Consider the following 19,268-nt stretch of genomic DNA (forward strand, 5'->3'; position numbering starts at 1 on the left):
GGAGCACTTCATTAATATTCTTGTCCTATTTAAAAGAAAAATTGGAGAAATTTCTGAAGAGCAATTGCAGCTGTACCCTCTGCTGTTTGTGCATCTGGAAGGTACTGCACACCTATGTGAATTGTACAATGGATATTAATGCGGTAAGTTAGTCTTGAGGTAGTACAGCGGGGTTGGACATTTACCATGACCTGATGGCCTGTGGCTACAACTATCTATACTGTGTGGCCACAGGCCATCAAATAGTCTGTGGAGGCCTAAATCTTGCCACCGAAAGTTCAAAGAACTTATTGTGTCCTTCACCCATCTTTCTTAAACATTGTGCAAAAACAGCAGCCAGTACTGTCAGTAGAAGTACTACACTAGTTAATGGCTAGGCACCAATATAGTACTCAAGTTTGGGCTCATAAATTCTTCTCAAACCTCTGACACAATAACAGAGGAACCACAAACTGGACGAGATGATGACAATGAAAAACCGCAACAAAAGTGTATAAAGTAGAAGTTTAATTTATCCGAATATAACAAGTCTGAGGCCATAATAGACTTTAGTGTTGGTTTCCTCAACTGAGTTACACCTATTAGTCATTTTAAACAATGGCTTCAGGAAACACAGCATCACAGTTCTTCGGAAACAACTTGCAGTTATAAGTGGACGAGCTCTTCAACGTCACTATTCTGCATTTACCAAATCCCTGTCAGTGCTCTGGCCACCATATTTATGGACTCAAGGCCTCACGGGACCAGTGCTTAGAACATTAGTGTCACTTCTGGGTCAGGGTGTAAATTGATTTGCAAATAATCTTTTAGTTAAAGTGGGAAGAGCCTGTAATAATGTCAGATTTCTCTGGGTTTCTTTTGCTTGACCTCTCAGTCCTCCTTCTCCTCCTCAGTAAAGCTATGTGATAGCTGAGCCCTGCTTCCTTTCCTGCAGCGTCCGTGTGGTATAATGGATGTTCACTGCCAATAGCCAGCTGATTGAATTGGTCTAATGAAAAGTCTATTGAGTGGGGTGTCATCTGTCAGCCACCATTAGATAGCCATGTGTAAACATTGGCTGACAGCAGAGGAAAACTTGTTTTTGTTGCTCAAAGTTGGCACATGATTTAAAAAAAATAACACCAGAGAATTATTTTTTTTAAAGTTTTTTTTTAAGCCTTTCCAACCTATTTGGCCTAGCTTGGTTACAATGATATACTTGCATCTAATTTTATCATGTTTGTTTTTCAGAATGGAACAGACTATGGGCCCCTGGTGCGTCAGAACACTGAACTCTTGCGAGCTCTCGATGAGCTGGAGAAGACTTGCACGACACTGAGGGAGGAAAATGGCTTGCTGGTAAGACTAAAAATAACAGTGTTTTCAGTCTTGACTGAAGGCTTCCTCCAAAGTGGGTCAGGTGCACACACAAAAAAGCAAACCCTTTAAATGTGCAATGTTGTTAAATTGCTCTATGGTATTGTTCACTGTCATTTATTCAGTTTATTTACTAAACAATTATTTTGTCAGTGAGTTGGCCTTTCCCCATCATTACTAATCCGTTGTGAATAAATGTTTTCCTGACTTTTGTGTTTTGCATTGCTGTGTTAGCTTTTGCTGCAGGCATTGTGTGATAATGATATTTGTTTCCCCCATGTGTTTAGCGGAAGAGCAGCGCCCCAGAGACAGAGGAGAAGGTCAGGCGGCTGAGGAGGAAGAACACAGAGCTGGCTGTTCTTGCTAAAAGGCTGGAGGACAGGGCTCGGAAACTACAGGAGGCCAACCTCAGAGTGGTACACATAAATAAAGCCCATCTATCAATGCGCTTGCTGTGACCCAAACACTGGGATTGACTCGTGATCAAGCCCGTTAATGAGTTTGAGTGTAATAGTTCAGACAGTGACAGAACACTACTGAAAAGTGGAATGCATTCATACGATGGCCACTAGCACTGAGGTTTTTAATTGATCGATTTTTAGAAGACTTGACTGGTTTTATAAAAACCTGTGAGCATGTTTATGTCTGCACTTATAAAGACATTCACAACAACAACAAAAAAACTCACGACACAGTACATGGTGAAAACATTAAAAGGGCAACTTTGGTGTAATTTAATCATGTACTTTGTACCATTCCTTGACGCAAGTACTGGATGTCTTACACTGATGAGTGAACGATAGAGTTGGATAGAGCTTTAACTCTAACATCTGCCCTGCTGAGCACTGTTGATCCTTGAGGAACTGCTCAGCAGCTCTCCCTCCGCCACCTACCAATTCTACACAGTCCTGAATGTAAAATCATTATTCAGATAAGTTGTAGCACACTTGAAGCTACTCCTATGAAACTGTCACGGGTAGAAAAATATAAACATATATCTGCCATTTGTTCATTTACAGGTGAATTCTCCATCACTGATGAGGCCTGGGTCAGTGGAACAGTACAAGAGAGCATTTGCCCGACAGCGTGCACGTGACCTTGCCCAGCATGCTGATGCACTGCTGTCCAAGGACAAGGAGATTGCTGCCCTGCAGCAGGAGTGTAGAGAGCTGGAGGCACGGCTGGGTACTGCTAAGGTATTTTGAGCACATGTCTTCAACAACCACTTTCCTCAGCCCAGACTGACCTTCGATCACTCATGTATTTCATAGAGATTTGGTGTTTTGTTATCCTCGCCTATCAGCCCCTCCACAGGCCTACGATGACACACGTTCGCTCTCTGCTGGACAACTTGGGTACTGCTTATCCTGACTGCCTCCTAAGCCATATTACAAGGGCTGCGTCACTGCTGATGTCTACATCACAGTGCAGGAATAGGCTGTCTTCTAAGTGCCTGTTTTTAATTACTGGTCCAGTGACTTCAGAGCTGATTGTCCCTAATGTGCACCTAACAGGCTGAGCTCTATGTTGATGTTATGAGAAGGTGTGTGCCACGTCTGACACATTTTCAACATGTCATAGGGACAACAGGGAGGAAAGCTAGTGTTCAGCTTAAATTTAATTGGGAACCTTAAGTGTCCACATGGTGATTTTTACATTTTGGTGAGCCAGAATCATTTGCAAAATGTAAGAAAAAGAAACTTGAATGCACATGATCACAGATTGTATTGATTGAGATTATCATTATTTAAATCTCTTTTGTAGTTGCAGTGCAAGTTCAATAGTGTAATAATTACACCTGGGCTCATTAACACCAGTGTGCTAAATTGATGCAGTCAGTGTCTTACAGCTGCCTCTCATGCATGCATGTGTGTATTCTCAGGGTTCCCCTCTACCATCTGGCAGAGTGGAATTTGAGAAGCTTCTCAGAGAGTCTCAGAGGGAGGTGCTGCGGCTCCAGAGGCAGCTGTCTGTCACATCATCCACCCAGAACCATCACCAAAATCCTGACCCTGGTGGCCCAAATAAGTGTGAGGAAGAGAGGGGGCACACGGAAGAGAAGGTAAAGTAACCCTCTCACGTTAATGCACAGCACAACTCTGGCGTGGATCCCTCTTGTTAAGCATCTTGCCTATGCACAATTGATGTCATCAAAGCACCTGTCATTTTGTGCTTTAGACAACTAATCAGACTAGCAAAAAAGCAAATTCCACCCTGTAGATCTTATGTGACAAGGGGGAACAAAGCCAGACCAGATCGTTTATTTTCACCTAGCAGAATGGAGGGTGTTGGCATCACACAAGCAGGGATTATACATTGTCTAGTAATGCTAAATTAAACCCGAGTGTATGTTTATGCTAGCATGCATGCTGTTTTGCTGTTATATAATGGCTTGTCGCTGGATCTGATACTAATCTGCCACAAGCCATAATGAGATGATTCCCTGTCTTGAACTTGGGCCTGATCAAAGATAACAAAGTCACACACTCACACACAAACACACGCACACACACACTCACACTGATCCTCTCTGCATTTAATACTGATCTCCTCTGCTTTCAGTTCTTAGAAGCACTTCTTACCTTCTTCACAGTAGGAGTGATGCTCGGATATGCCGACCACATACGTCCACATACATCATAGATATATTAATAGGTTACATAATGCAGCGTGGACAGTTAATGGTAAAATTTGGTCAGCCACACTAGTGAGCATCTGAAATAGACAAGCTGACATGTCATTTCTGTTGTGCAATTTTAAGAGGAAAAAAATGTTCTGTGCTAATATTAGTTCACATCCCATGAAAACATGCATCTTAAGTATGATTTTTGTGTAATATTCTGTCCTGCCTGTGAGGTAGAGTAAATTCTCTGCCTGTGAAGCTCAAATAAGAATGCCGATTGTGGTAATCTCTCATTTGTGGGATGCACACACGCACTCACAGTTGCACGCGCACACCCAGAAAGGGGCCATGTTGTGTGAACTCTAATCCCCTCTAACAACAGAATGGTACAGTCCAGTAATCCGCTCTCTGTCGCTGTGGCAGCGGTGAGAGGGTTTTGGGTGGTAGGTAGGACTCCAGCCACACCAAAGACTTTTCTATCTATCCCTGCTCTGGATAACTAGCAGGCAAAGGGAAGCCTTGACGTTGCCACAGATCACACTAAAGGGGTAGGTTGTCTTCCGAGTTTTGTCGTCTCTGTGCGGTGGTCTCGGTGGTCCAAGGTAGTTATCCTTTCCTAACCTCCTATGCATCTGCTTGGATGTGAGTCTGACGCTGTGCAGGCGTCAAAGTTTAGAACATAACAGGGACATGACAAATCAGGAGAAGTGGCTCATGACAGTGTCAGTTTTTGGTAGCTATAAAGAATCTTTATTCTAAAAGATTATTCCCATGTTTAAAGCCTGCCAGGGTATTATGATATTGGCAGCTAAGGGGATTTTTCTTTTAGGTCTCATAGCTTTTGTTTTTTAATATTCATTTCAGTAAATCCTGTGTAAATCCCATGCTTGTCTGTGATGGCCCACCACTTTCTTATAAATGAAAAAGATGGGATGCATGAGGCCTTGTCAAGGGCAGCCTGTCTGACACCCGCTTTTATACCAGCCATATTTTGATGCTTCCAGATGTAGAATTTAGAGAGGGCGACTTAGTGTCTGGGTGCTACAGCGTTTGATTGGTGGACATCGATATACTGCGTATTAAAAAGAAAATCAACGGCCAGGCCAATCCATTAAGGTGCTTTTAAAAGAAGTGATCCAGTTACCCGTTTCAGTAGTCTGCAGGGATTACACCAATGTGCTTATGGCATTCAGGGCCTGCTGAATGGGATCTGTCCCTACTTTAGTACGCATGGGACCAGGTTGTACTTGATCCTTAAGTATGCTGGACCACTTCAGTGTAGAAAATGGCACCTCAGGGTGTGAGGGGGGGAGTGCATGTGGAGTTGAGCTAATAAGGTGCCTCGGCAGCTCACGAGGGCAGAAATTAGACACGGTTACATCCTTGATCAAGCCATCTCGTGATGATCATTGACGTGTTGGTCAGTGTTGTATCCCAAACATACATGCATTTACTACTGATCGCAAATATACATCATTACTGCTCATTGGTCATTCCACTCTTTTAAAAAGGACAGCTGTGCATATTCCAATTAAATCCACACTCTCACTTAAACTGAGAGACCAACAGTCTTATTTTGCAGTACCAGTTTATACCAGTATCGTATGATACACCCATTACTCCTTAATCTCTTAAATGCATATATGCAAACGGAATGCATGTCGCTATAACAGGGGGGCATACAAGTATGTTTTATAACCTGCTCGTTGCAGATAATTATAAGATGCTTCCACTAGTTATTGTCAAAAAACGATCTTGTCTGTATGGCCAGTGTTTGTTCGTGTGGTAACTGCAAAGTCTCACTTGCTGTTCCTGAACCTCTACATCTTATAATTATCACAAGCTTGTGTAAATTTATAAAATAAACTAGAGGACACCTGAAGAGCCTGGAATGAACTCTGTCAAACACACGGTCTGACGATGACATTTTTCACCGAGATAATTGGATCTGGCCCAAATTGGGATGGGTTCTCTGCATCCCTCCATGTTTGGTGAAATTTGTCTCCATAGTTTTTTTCATAATCCTGCTGACAGACAGATAAACAAATGCCACCAAAAACATGGCCTCCAGTGCCAGTGCTAGGATCACTGTAGGTGTTCCTTGATGATATTGTAAGTGTACTCCTAACTTTCTTTTAATTTTGATTTATTACATTTTGGTAGTTTACAGAAATTGTGAAAAGACAGTGTGATGTGCTATATGTTAAAATTGTGGCTGCTGAAGTAACATTTTCTTTTCCAGATAAGTGAATATAAAAGAGCAACTTGCAATATATTGTTTTACAGTTTTTAATGGATTCAGGTTCACATTTTTATGCCTGGGCTGAAAGCAGTATATTTTATTTTCCATCCTTTAATTGATCCATTCCATTCTCATAAAAACATTTTCTGTGCCATGTTTGGAAGAAATTTTATTCATTCAGATATAAAACACCAATTTGGCCATAACTCAATAATTCATTCATGTATTTGGATAAAATTGAGCACAAATCTGAGAGGATAAAAGGGATGGCAGTGTATATTGAAAAGGTCAAAGGTTAGCTTCCCTGGTCTGGACCCAGTGTGCAGGTTTTACCTTCGCCTCAGCTGGTCAAGAAAGTTGCTCAGGTCCATTTTTACTTGCTGCTGTATGAACAGTTAATATCTATTATCAGTAGTCAAATAACAGAAAAAGTCAAAGAAGTTGAAACTCCCTCACTTACTGTATTTACTTGCTCAAATTGAGATCATTCTTTTTAATCACATGCTTTTTGTTTTCTGACCATACAAATCAGTCATTATGGAATTATGCAAATTAGCATTCGTTTTCAGAAATGGAAACACTGGATAAAGCCAGCCATGCTGTCAAACCATTTGATTCAGAGTTTATGAGAATTTTTTTTTCTTTAATCTATCTATCACTCCGAAAAAAAAACAGGTAATAGCCATAAAAGGCTACCCTCACAGGTCAGATTTAACTATAAACTAAGCGATGGATGAAATGAACAAACCCCTTTGTTGATCATTTTTACTGAATAAACACACAAATCATGTAAATGTGAAGCAGTTTTGTTGGTCTTTTTGTTTGAATGATACAGTTATGCGACATTTTGCAATGCTGGTTTGGAAAAAGTGATGGAATTTGATTAAAAAAAAAGAAACCTTTAGGAACAAAAACAAAGAACATTGTAGTGTTTTTTTGTTTATTTATGATTAACCAATAGAAGCAGAACTAGGACTGATTTTCAGACGGTCACAGTAATTGTCCCTTTTGTTCATCAGGAAATTCGCCGTAAAATACACAAGATAGATTCTAAAGTTCAGTCGGGTGAAGTTTCAGCAGTTTTTACATATTTGGGTAAATCAAGGTGGTACCTGCCAGTCAGGGTTGAGGTTTGTTGTGAAGGTCTTCAATAATCGTGAGATTATTGACACCCCATGAAACCACTGACAGCATTCTTATATTCTGCTTATGATGCCGCAAGAACATCTTACGCTAATATGAACAAAATCTTAATTCCACTTTTTACATCTGTTCCTTGACACTAAGGTGTATGAGTGACTGTATAAACAGGTTTCGATGAGCGTTTTGACGTTCTGCTTGTTTGAGACCAGTTAGCTCTTATTTTAAATATCCTGTAATCCCGTGTATTAAACTATAATAGCTCTGCTCTAATTTGTTTTTTATGTGAATGAAGTCGACAGGTGTAAAACATAAAACGTGATTTGGCCGGTAAACGTAAGCGGTACAAATGAATGTGTTAAGATTGGAACGCTGCACCGTGACCCGGTGAAGTGACTCGTTTTGTGAAGTTAAGTGTGTTGGCACAGACACCTTTGATCCTAAGTAACCCTTAGTAACCCAAGCTTTGATCTAACACTCTCTATGACTGTGCCTTTCTTCCTCTCAACATTGTATAAATGAGGCATTATGTAATAGTCTCCCTGTGTGCCCATTTGTCAAAACTATGTCAGGATTATATCACATGCTGCCTGAACCTGATTATATTTGCTTTGAACTCGTCATTGTGAGCTCTCGCACTGCTTTTACCATCAGAATTGCTCTCCGAAAGGATTTGACCTGTTCGCTCGTAGACATGATGTCACTGCTGATAACGTGTCAAGATGGGAAAATGTAGATATACAGTATCTATAAAACTTTGTTTAATTCGGTCTCAGTAGCAGTAGGAAACCTAAAGGCTCCTGAACGTAGCCTGCCATTGAAGTAGGGAAGTTGTTGTGTGCTTACTTACTTAATGCATGAGAGGTAAGACAGAAATATCAAAAACTTGGCGTTTGATCACATCTCATCAGTGCTTCTTTGGTACGTAGCTGACTAATTAGTAAGTAAATAATATACACTGACGCCCAGTGCTACAAGCTAATCATGACATACCGAGCACAGGTATTTTGCCTGGATGCTACCGTTGCATCGGCACTTGTCATGAACGTGACAGCATTTTAATTGACTCGTCACAAGGAACCAGCAAAGCACTCATTTAAGACCTCATTCCTGTGTGCTGTGTTTGTACGGGGGCCAATGGAATTAGTGCCTCTTGCTGCTGGCCTTTCCTCACCATGACTAACACCATCTGGTCTTCTTTCCAAAAGCTAATGGATAGCCTTTCTTAGCTTACTAGATACTCCTCTCATTTCCACACGGAGGTCCCCTTTGATACTTGAACACACCTTCACTCTGACTGATCCAAGAAGTGTATATTCTTCACATTAAGCACTTGCACATTAAACAATTAACTAATAAGTGCACTAATTAATAGGATGCTCTGAAATAATATTTAGACAGTTATTCAGACATCCTAACATTGAGAATCAGTGAGGAGTCGCTATTCTTGTGTTTTCTTTAGATAAAAATCGTTTTCAGTCGCAGCCTCTTTAGTGCATCTTAATTCCAACAGATGTATATTGTAGTTGTTTTGTGGTGAATTGTGCGTCAGAGTACTGTATGATAGCATTTGAGCTTGTGAGAGTGTTTTTTTTCAAGGTTTTTTTTTTGTGTGCAGAAGTAACTTTACACATTTTTTGTTGGACAGGGAAGAAGTTTGTCCATTCAGTGTCTCGATCATGTCTTTAATCAGATGAAACTGTGTCTGCAATCTTCGCGACTAACAATGTGAAGGAATGGAGAGTGTAAGGAAGAGATCCCCTTTGCAGCACGTGGCTGAGCGCCGTTGATCCTGTTATTGGGTCATGGCCTTGGCTGCACTAGCACAGTTCTACTCTGGAGCATAAGTAGGTTTGCTCTAAAATTAGATACTGATTCCCGACTCTTAACCCTTAACCAGCGTCAGCCCGTCCCCACCCACCTGACAGATCATACAGTTTATAAAAATGACAGTAATTAGTCTGGAAGGGCAGCCCACTGTCCAACGGTGAAGTCATTACACAATACTGCCCAGGCTAATTAGGAAGGACAAGCTTGCTGCTAATGTGTTCCAGTCATCTTGCAGGCTGCAGGGATTCCCCCTGGATTATTCATTGATGGTAGTTGTTGGACCTCTGGAGTAACAAGCGAACATTGCTAAGTTGGTACCACTTTACAATAAGTCTTCCCCATGTAAATGATTGTTAAATGGTTGTAAGTGCATTATTAACTACATTGTAAACCCTTCATATACCATTAAGACGAATGTATGCAAAACGACTGCATTTTTCTTCATCTAATCTAAAGCTCTACTGGCCTATTTAACCTGGATGGATAAAAAAGCAGCATAGTTTCATCTTTCTAAATAGTGACCCAACATTGATGTATGGGAGATGAGCTTATTGGTCATTGACACCTGTTAAATAATGGTTTATAAAGTGTTAACAGATTTACTGAAAGGTTTTACTGTTGTGTTTATAGGATAACGTCAAGGTCTGCCAATTAGCGTAAATGTTTTGTAATATTCGATTTAAATAACTGATTTTTTAATATGACCAAGTGCAATTTTCAAATCACAGGAGCTGCTTTTTTTGATGGACGTAAAATGTGTCGCAATAACTTTCCGTTACTCAGGATGCCCCAGAAATTAGAGCTAGGAGTCATAGATCCAGATGTAAGGGAACATGTTTGTTTGGTATAGACTCCATAAAATTCACACATTTACTTTTGTTTTTTATTTTTACTTTTCTCGGTGAAAATTAAATGAAAAAAATTAATGATTCCCTCTATCCCTGCGACGGACTGGCGACCTAATCCAGGGTGAACCCCGCCTCTCGCCCAATGTCAGCTGGATAGGCTCCAGCCCCCCCGTGACCCTTAACAGATAAGCGGCATAAAAAATGGATGGATGGATGGATTCTCTCTATATCTTGAACCACATCACTTTTTTTTTTTCTTCAAAATAATGACAGTTTTTCACTGTTGAGCCTTGGTTACCCGCAGGATCTTTCCTATCCAAGATGACATCTGTAACTCTGTAAATGTAACATGACTAACTGGAGGATTTCTCCTGCCCCTGCAAGGTTGTAGGAGAGACCCCGTGTGTGGCATTAGATGAAGCTCCATCCAGGTGTGAGAAGACTCCCGGAGAGGAGGAGGAGTCGGGGCTGCCAGTGACGCCCCCACCGGGCCTCAGCCCGACCCCCTCTCATCAGGAGGATCACACAGAGGAGCAGCGCCTACAGTTTCTGGTGAGTGTGTCTATGGTCCTGGTCAGACCGGAGGGACCACAGAGTGTGTTTTAACACCTGCTTCTCCAGTTACCATTCATGATCATTTCTCACTTTTCTGCTTTATATGCAAATAAGAACCTAAACATTTCTGTATATAAAGACTGAATATATTGTTGTTGTCAACCAACATGTTGAACCACAACAATTTGTAGTAGTAGCTAAAGTGACACACATGAGTGTATCGCTCAAGTGAAACATGTTATCTGTATCATGTTTATTTTTTTTGCTCTGGATTAAGTCAAGCAACCTATGTGTTCATCTAAAACACTGTCATTTCAAACTGTATTTAAAGAAATCATATCTCCTTTGTGTGATCTTAATGCAATATGGGGTTGCATGCCTTACTTAAGGGAACTGAATCGCCATGCTTTGGTACCAGGCTCACGTCTCGGACTGTTAAGCCACCACTGCCCCACAGTTGGTTCCAGAAAAAGAAAAAGACTACTGGTTGAGCCAGATCATCTTTGAGCGAGAGTGTTAGTGGCAGTCACGGAATACAGCTATGCTTTTCCAATGTGTCAGGTGGAAATTAAAAGAAGAGGGGGAAGTAATACAGATTAGGTCTATTCCTTGTTGGAGGCTCAGTGAGTGGAAATGATAGAACGTTACGTCAGTAACCAAAAGGCGATCCTGTAGAGCAGCTTAAATGTGAGTTGGTCAAAGGCATGGTTCAGACATACAGTAGTTTTGGGGAATGCACCTTTTGTGTTTGGTGAAGTCTGAACTTGTTGAGTGCTAATAATGATAATTAAGTGATATAATCCAGATCCCAAAGTTGTCCAAGAACGTAGTAGATTTAGCAGTAAAGTGCGGAGGGGTGCTTTTTCTGATAGCTCATAGTGCTGTCTCAGACTCATAGCAGTGTCTCAGCCTTTGGAAACCCCTGTTATAGAATATCTGCCCAGCAACCACTCGCTTGATACTAATGACAGCAATCCCACCAAAGTGACCCTGTGTCATGGAGGACCTCCGGTCAGTGTGGCTCAGGTCACATTTGCGTTAATTTGGCTTAAAAGAATGTGGCCCAGACCACCTCAGAATGTGGCCCAGGCTCCCTGTAAACAGGGTTGAAGTTTGGTCGGATCCTGAGTGTGTTTACGCCTGTACCTACTGTAAGCCCTCCACTTGAGATTGGATCACTAACAGGTCTGATACATCACGATGGCACCATGGTGCTGGACTACATTTTTGAGGCATGCTGCCTTTTTCTAAAAGCACAGTTTTTTTTCCAGTTTGCAAAAAAACAAACCAAAACAAAACAAAAAAATACACTTTCTTAATCTTCTTCTAGAGGGACTATACCATCAAGGTTGTGAAATTAGACAGGTTGTCATGCACTTCCTTAATAACTGTTTTGCTTTCAAATCAATCCATTCTTCTATTCACTCACAGTCGCCATAAGTGCAAGTATTACCAAATTGCAAGGATTACGCTTGACTCTTCACTGTGCAGTTTTATAGGAAACTGAAGCTTGAATTGGTGTGCGAGTGTGCTGACTAAAGGAAAGAATTGTGGTCAGATCTGTTATGTAATGCTGGGATTATTTTGATCTTGTCCCTGAGAATCTAGACCATATTCCCACCTAACTCTGTAGTCATATTGTAGCAGTGATTTTCCTTGTTTTTAGAGCACTCACTCAGCTTAAATAAATCTAAAACATCTAACATCTAAAACACAGAAGCAGTTGTATCAGTGAAAGGTTGCACACCAGCCATGCACATGTCGTCATTGTGTTTTCATGACTTATTTGTATCCATTAAACTCATATCTACAACATAATGAGGGGAATAATCCAGTACTGTATGTTGCCTGACATTGAAGCATAAGTGTTCCGGCTGTTTGTCTTCAAGCTTCTCTGGCCAACAGATGGATAGCTCATGATTCACTCAACAGACTCGTCCAGTGGCTCCCAAACTTTTAAAAGTCCTGTAACACCTGAAATTTTTAACCTCCTGCTTTGTACCCCCTCCACCTTCATATGTGGCACAAGCACCACCAGCGGTTAAGCTAGTACCGCTATCAGATACATTATTAGAAGCACACAATGACTTTACGGTCTCCCGTGAGCTTTGAGAGTTATTTTAGAAATGTATCCATATTAAGCAAGAACATGAAGAACATGTTGGGTATTGAAGGCCCTTATCTTTTCAGACCCAGGAGGAAATGATCGTAGGCCCACTGGGTGTACGTCCCCAGAAGGCCCAGTCATTGCTCCGCTCTGCCTCTGACTGGCAAGTAATTGGTGCTTATAAGTTCTGTATATGGAGTGGTGGCACGGTGGTGCAGTGGTCAGCACTGTCACCTCACAGCAAGAAGGTTCCAGGTTCGAGCCCCGGCTCCAGCACAGGATCTTTCTGTGTGGAGTCTCCATGTTCTCCCTGTTCCTGTGTGGGTTCTCTCTGGTACTCCAGCTTCCTCCCACAGTCCAAAGACATCAAGAGGGGACCAGGTTCCAGGTTCCAGGTTCGAGCCCCGGCTCCAGCACAGGATCTTTCTGTGTGGAGTCTCCATGTTCTCCCTGTTCCTGTGTGGGTTCTCTCTGGTACTCCAGCTTCCTCCCACAGTCCAAAGACATCAAGAGGGGACGAGGCTGATTGATACTCTAAATTGACTGTAGGTGTGACTGTGAGTGTGAATGGTTGTCTGTCTCTATGTGTTGGTCCTGTGATGGACTGGTGACCTGTCCAGGGTGAACCCCACGTCTCTCCCGTAGCCGCTGGGATAGGCTCCACCCCCCGCGACCCTTAACAGGAATAAACGGAAGAAAATGGATGGATGGCTGATGGATGTGGAGTGAGCTGGATCAGGTTCAGAGCTGTTCAAAGAAAGAGAGGGAGTGGTTGTTCACAGAATGAAGATGAGAAAAATATAAATCTTTTGTTTTTCTGTTTTCCCCTTTTTGTTTAATGAAGGATTTTGAGAGGATATTTCAGATATTTTTATTGAAATATGGTTTCTGAAGATGCAACCAGTCTATTGTCATGATTTGACAAACACAACTGAACCACCTTGCCTTGAAACTCATTATTCAGGCTGTGACTGATAACACACAGTCAACCACATCAGAGCACAGATTGCATATTAATTATCGTTATTGTCTTGCTGTGTCATCTCCGCTCAGAGGACTGCTGGTGGTCTGCAATTAGCCTGTCTGTTCTGTAGCTTCCCCTGCACGAGCAAAACACACACTCACACACACACACACACACACACACACACACACACAAACACGCACACTGGCTGTGCTGAAATAAGCTGATTTCTCCTATGCTGGCCCCCACATGTAAGCTGCATTTAGAATAATTAAAGGATGCTAAGCTTTGTAATACCTCATTGCTATGATGTCAGAGGTCACTGTGAAAACTGAAGCCAGTGTTTCTTCATTTTAAATGAAATAGTTGATCCTTTGTGAGCAAATAATGTGTCATGTTCCATGTAAAGATCAAGACATATCAGATTTAAGGATACTGTGTAACTTTTTGCTGGTTTGTTTTTTTTCTTGGTTTAGGAAAGTGAGCTGAGCAAGAAGAGAAAAGAATGTGAAAACCTTGAGCATGAAGTAAAGAAGCGACAGAAGAGATGTCTGGATTTGGTGAGCGCTTATCCTGGACCTCACATCATACATTATAATGAAGTCTTTGTTTGATCATTGCCTTGTGGTTTCCTAACAGGAGAGCCAGCTTGAGGATGAGCGAGGCAAAAATGAGCAACTAAAGGAGGAGGCAGATCTCCTCAGGAGGAAGGCACAGCTGCTCGACCAGGTCCGTGTCTCCCAGCCATATCCATCGGCATGTTGTCTTTGCTCCTGGTCCGCTTGGCTTTTATTTCAAGGTTGCAGAAACTAAAACTATCATTTGTGATATTATTCTACCCACCACCCTTGGCAAATGACACAAATGCTCTCAGGTTCAAAGAGGTTGTAAGCAACTTCTCAATATGACTGAAACACCAGATGAGAGTACTACAAAGATCCCATGGAAGAACCTGATGTGTGTGTTGTTTTTTCAGACTCGGGTTGAGAATGAGGAGCTGAGGGAAGATCTCTCTGAAGTGACCGCTCAACACAATTCAGTTCTCGAGGAGAACCAGAGACTCCGTGCCAAACTGGAGAACCTAGAGCAGGTCCTAAAGGTACAGTGATTATTGTAACTCTTTACCGCTCTACCAGGGATGCACAATAACATCGAGACCTCATCAGCATCTGCAGATATTGGTCATTATTTCAGTGAATGGGTTTCGATCCATTTTTGCACACATCATTTCTTCTTCGTTTATCATCAGCAGTGAGGACACAACAATGACTATAGGATTTATGGACTTTAACAGATGTTTTCAGTATGTACAAAAAGTGAATTAACTTGTTTTTATTCAGATAATATGTATAAGAGATGATATGAACCATACGGGTTCATCCCCACACTGTATTTGAGAAGATTGATTTACTGTTCCTTTATGGCTTTGAGCAGCATATGCGAGAGGTCGCCGAGCGAAGGCAGCAGCTGGAATTGGAACATGAGCAGGCACTGGCTATCCTTAAGTTCAAACAGGATGAAATCAAACGGCTACAGAGGGTAAGAGCCATTGTTTTCTTAACAAATACTGTCTTGATCAAATCACACCTGTAGGTCCTCTCGGGTGCTCTTTTTGTAAGAATGTGAAACAAGGATTTTGTCCAGCAGGAGGCAACCTTGAAGCAGCACTGACTTGATCTTTTCATTTATTAGGCTCAGTTATTTGCCAAGAGGGAGCATGAAGGGGTGGTTCAAATGCTGGAGGTGAGTTTGTATTAACCCACTGTGATAGTGCAGCAAAAATAAATGTTTATTACACCATACCGTGCTTTTCTGCTGTGTAGCACAGCCCAGAGTTGCGCCAACTCATCTTCAAAAGCGCTTTTGAGACTTCCTCAGTCCTCTGTAATACACTGCAAGAATCGTACCTGATAATTTATTGCGTATTGTAGAAGGTTTGTCTAAACCCACAAACACCAAGAGTATGAATATTTAATTCTCTCTCTGTAGTGTGGATATACAACACAATGGTCTCTTCCTGCTTATCTCAACAACTGTTTTGTTTGCAGCATCCTGGGGCCTGCAGAACATAACCGTTTGAACAGATGGCCCCAACAGTTTATATTACTTTGAATTCCAAATGAATCCAGACAGCCAACCACAATTGGGAAGTGCCCAGCTAGCTGATTGGCTGCAGGTTCTGAATGATAAAATTAGATCAGAGACTTCTCGGCTAACATTCAGAAATGTCTCCCGACACTTGGTGACTCTGCAGTATAACGACTGTCTTTGCGTCATTTTAAACAGTGTGCATTTTGCTTGTAAGAGAATTTGTTGCTAAATGAAGTGTGTATTTTATTGTAGGAGTTGATTCAGCTTGTGTTGCGGAGGGAGCTGGTAGAGTATAGTTGCTATTGTTATTTAAAAATACAACACTTCCTTCCTCTTGCTTTGTTTCTCTGGCTTTCTGTCTGTCTTTAAAACCCAAAGCATCACAGGAGAAAGTCTCTTTCCCTCCCAAGACCCCAAACTCTGTCATCAACCCAACACACTGCTCTCAGCACTGTGTTTAAACCATTATTTGAAAGATTTGAAGAAATATGTGTGTTCATGCCACAGGGCAGTTGGTGACTGTCGAGGCCAAGAGACATTTTAGTGATACTGGCTGCTGACTTGGACTCAACTGCTGCTTTATTAATATGGTTTCTCAGTGTTTCACAAGCATGTATTTACTTTAATATATCTTTTTTTTTCCTGTGTGTTATGTTGTGCTAACCAGAGTACACTGGACTGCATGCAGGTATTGTTAACCTTTAGCCTGCTTGATCCCCTGGACCAGATTATTTATCTCCCTTGCATCTGTACTCACGAACACCCAACTACAGTTACTTTTATTGATACTTTTCAGTGGCTGGAAGCTGACAGTGCCTTGGCTTAGTTTATACATCTTTAGTGATTTCAGTAACGTATGAGTTGATAGGAGTAACTCCTCTGAATGTATGTGGCCACAGATGAAGCTGATTCCGCTTTATTTAGGTTAATAGAGTTTATTGGTACATTCACATTTATTGTCAAGCTGGCTTTACATTTGAGCTCAGTATACTGAGGTTTCCTGTGTAAACACCCAGTGCATCACCGAGTTGGATTGCTGTGTGTGTAGTTTTGTATTTATTGGGGATTTATGAGTCATTTCTCCAAGTGTCTAAGTACATTGCCACTTCAGCAAAGTGTGTGCACCTACTGTAGATAACGACTGACTGCAGCTTTGCGTAGGTGAGAACTAACAGGAAATGTTTGAGAATCTCTCGTGTAAAGGCTACCAGGAACTCCCACCGCAACCTGAAGTGAAATCAGCCACATATAGAAACTCAGTGGGGTAAAGACAACCCTCGGTGGTGTCACTGCTCTCTCATGGCTTTGTACAGTGTATCAGTTCTCAGGACTTATGCTGCCCACCTAACTGGTTTTTGCTTATGTTTCTCTTTTAACCAGATAACTACCCTTCTGTATTTACCTCCCTTTTTTCCTCTGATCCTTGTGGTTTGTGTTTGCAGCATGTAAATTATGTCAGTGGTAGACTATGTGGTGTGTCTTGCAGAAACCTAATGCTTTATTGTTGTATTTACAATGGATCACATTTATCACCTGTAGGAGAACGTTTGCTCTGTTGTTCATCGATGTAACTGATGAGATTTGACCTGATATGTCAGATGCGGGTGTACAACAACAACCCAAAAAAAAGCACAAGACAAACCACAGTTTCCATGACAGAGGTAGTAAAGTCATAAAAGGTTTCTGCATGACACTGGCGATTTCTAAAGGAGAATAGTTACACTTTCTCTGAGAGGGTTTGATTCCCCCTCATCCCACCTGGCACCAGACATCTAATCAGTGTCCAATAAACCTGAACAGGGGTCAGTTTTATCTGGAAATTACTGGACAGGTCTTTAAAATCCAATTAAATTTGAACTTAAAATCAACAAGTTATGATATTACAGTATGGCATTTGAAAGACTTTTGATACTGGCTAGTTTCAACGTCAATCAGTAATTTTCTTCAAATTGAGGTTATTTGAATTTCCTGACTTTGAAATTTGGGCAGCCAGCATTATATTCAACCAAATGTCTATGTTTTATTGACGCTGGTTACCAGCTGGGTCCCTGCTGGGATGTGGTACAATAACACACAACATAAATCCACTTTATAACACAGCACATTTTCTCTAGACAAGGAAAGTCATTGCTGTTAACCACTGCCATGTTAATTATCAAGAATTCTGAGCACATACAAAATGTTGAAAAGGTGGATTTGTCTGTTTCAAGTCAAGTTTTTTTTCTTTCATGACCGTGGTTTTTTTACTCTTTATCCATCAATTCTCCGTGTTTGCTATGCGTTGTTATGTAGTCAAAGGTGCGAGATCTGGAGGAGAAATGCCGCAGCCAGAGTGAACAGTTTGGCTTGCTGTCGCAAGAGCTGGAGAAGTTTCGACTGCAGGCCTCGAAGGTGGACCTGGCTGGCTCTAGCCTCCTTAACCATCCCAACCTCTCTGTTCTGACAAATGGGGTGGGCCTGACTACTGAACGAGGTAAATGACCATGAACATGTGGCACGACCTTCCCAGCTAACAGAAATAGCTTATTGAAGCCTTTACCTCATACTATATTCCTAAGTGCAACTGAATTTACTGCTGGTGATTCTGTGTGTTTTCTTGTCTGGATGCTTCTAACGATGCAGTATTTATCAACATGAAATTTTACAGCTTTAAATTACAGCTTTGTCAACCCCTGATCACTTTGATTCAAGCCATCCTCCTAATTCTGTCTGGTTTTATTTTATCTTCTTTCATAATATTTTTTTTTGGTGCTTTTGGTTTATTTTAGATAATATTTCCTAAAATATATCCAATGATTTAAACGGTCCCATCAGGAATGCATTTGTTCAGCCGTGTTTCCTTTTAAACTGTCGAACAGAAGACGGATCCTTAGAAATACTACTGAGGCTCCTGCATTTATTGGTAAAACTAACTGATCACAAGCTCTCACATTCAGCTTTGTGTCATGTTTCAGCAAATGAAAGGTTCATGTTTTTTTAACGTAACAGTCGTAAATACTAATGATGATTTCATCCCAGCCACAGCTGCCTTGAACCCAAGCAACAGTCCAAAATAAAACTACAATATATGTCCAACCTCTTTCTCCTACGCTGTTTTAGACTGCACTGGAGGCTCATGGGATATGGTGTCTCTGGGTGAAATAGCCTTCTGGAGTCTCGAGGGAGGTGACACTCTCTCCTGCCCTGAGGGTAATGATCCGCCCAGTGTTCTATTTGTCTCTGTTACTGGTGATCAGTGTTGGGTGCTATCAAAAAAAAGCATGGCATGTCCTAACCTGTCATCTTACCCACACCATCACGTCCAACACTGTAACGGAGCTTGTGTGAAATAGTCACGGTGTCGTGAGGGTCAGTGCCGAGGTGAGAAATGTCTGTGGACCATGGAGTTAGTTAAGCCCCTTAGCAGAGCTGGTGTGACACATGCTGCCACAAGGTAGCATGACCCCTGACCTCAGACAGATGGAGGCAGGATTTTTCTCCACTGTTTAATCAGCCAGGTTCAACCTTGAGCC

The 19,268-nt window shown here is 41.6% G+C and overlaps 1 protein-coding gene across 2 annotated transcripts in view; it reads left to right on the forward strand.

Annotated features, from left to right (window-relative positions):
- Positions 1–19,268, forward strand: part of tspoap1 (TSPO associated protein 1) — a 54,342-nt gene that overhangs the window by 19,091 nt on the left and 15,983 nt on the right. For both annotated transcript variants that reach the window (XM_086179448.1, XM_086179449.1), the window contains 13 exons: positions 1,231–1,338; positions 1,644–1,772; positions 2,376–2,552; positions 3,239–3,418; positions 10,424–10,591; positions 14,142–14,225; positions 14,305–14,394; positions 14,642–14,764; positions 15,100–15,204; positions 15,358–15,408; positions 16,424–16,444; positions 18,049–18,229; positions 18,856–18,945. In XM_086179448.1, coding sequence (XP_086035574.1) covers positions 1,231–1,338; positions 1,644–1,772; positions 2,376–2,552; positions 3,239–3,418; positions 10,424–10,591; positions 14,142–14,225; positions 14,305–14,394; positions 14,642–14,764; positions 15,100–15,204; positions 15,358–15,408; positions 16,424–16,444; positions 18,049–18,229; positions 18,856–18,945 — 1,507 coding nt within the window. The remainder of the gene's footprint in view (positions 1–1,230; positions 1,339–1,643; positions 1,773–2,375; positions 2,553–3,238; positions 3,419–10,423; positions 10,592–14,141; positions 14,226–14,304; positions 14,395–14,641; positions 14,765–15,099; positions 15,205–15,357; positions 15,409–16,423; positions 16,445–18,048; positions 18,230–18,855; positions 18,946–19,268) is intronic.

The sequence above is a fragment of the Aulostomus chinensis genome, chromosome 15, assembly GCF_037954235.1.
Source record: "Aulostomus chinensis isolate RoL2024-O1b breed Wild chromosome 15, RoL_Achi_v1.0, whole genome shotgun sequence".
Taxonomy (NCBI): Eukaryota; Metazoa; Chordata; class Actinopteri; order Syngnathiformes; family Aulostomidae; genus Aulostomus; species Aulostomus chinensis.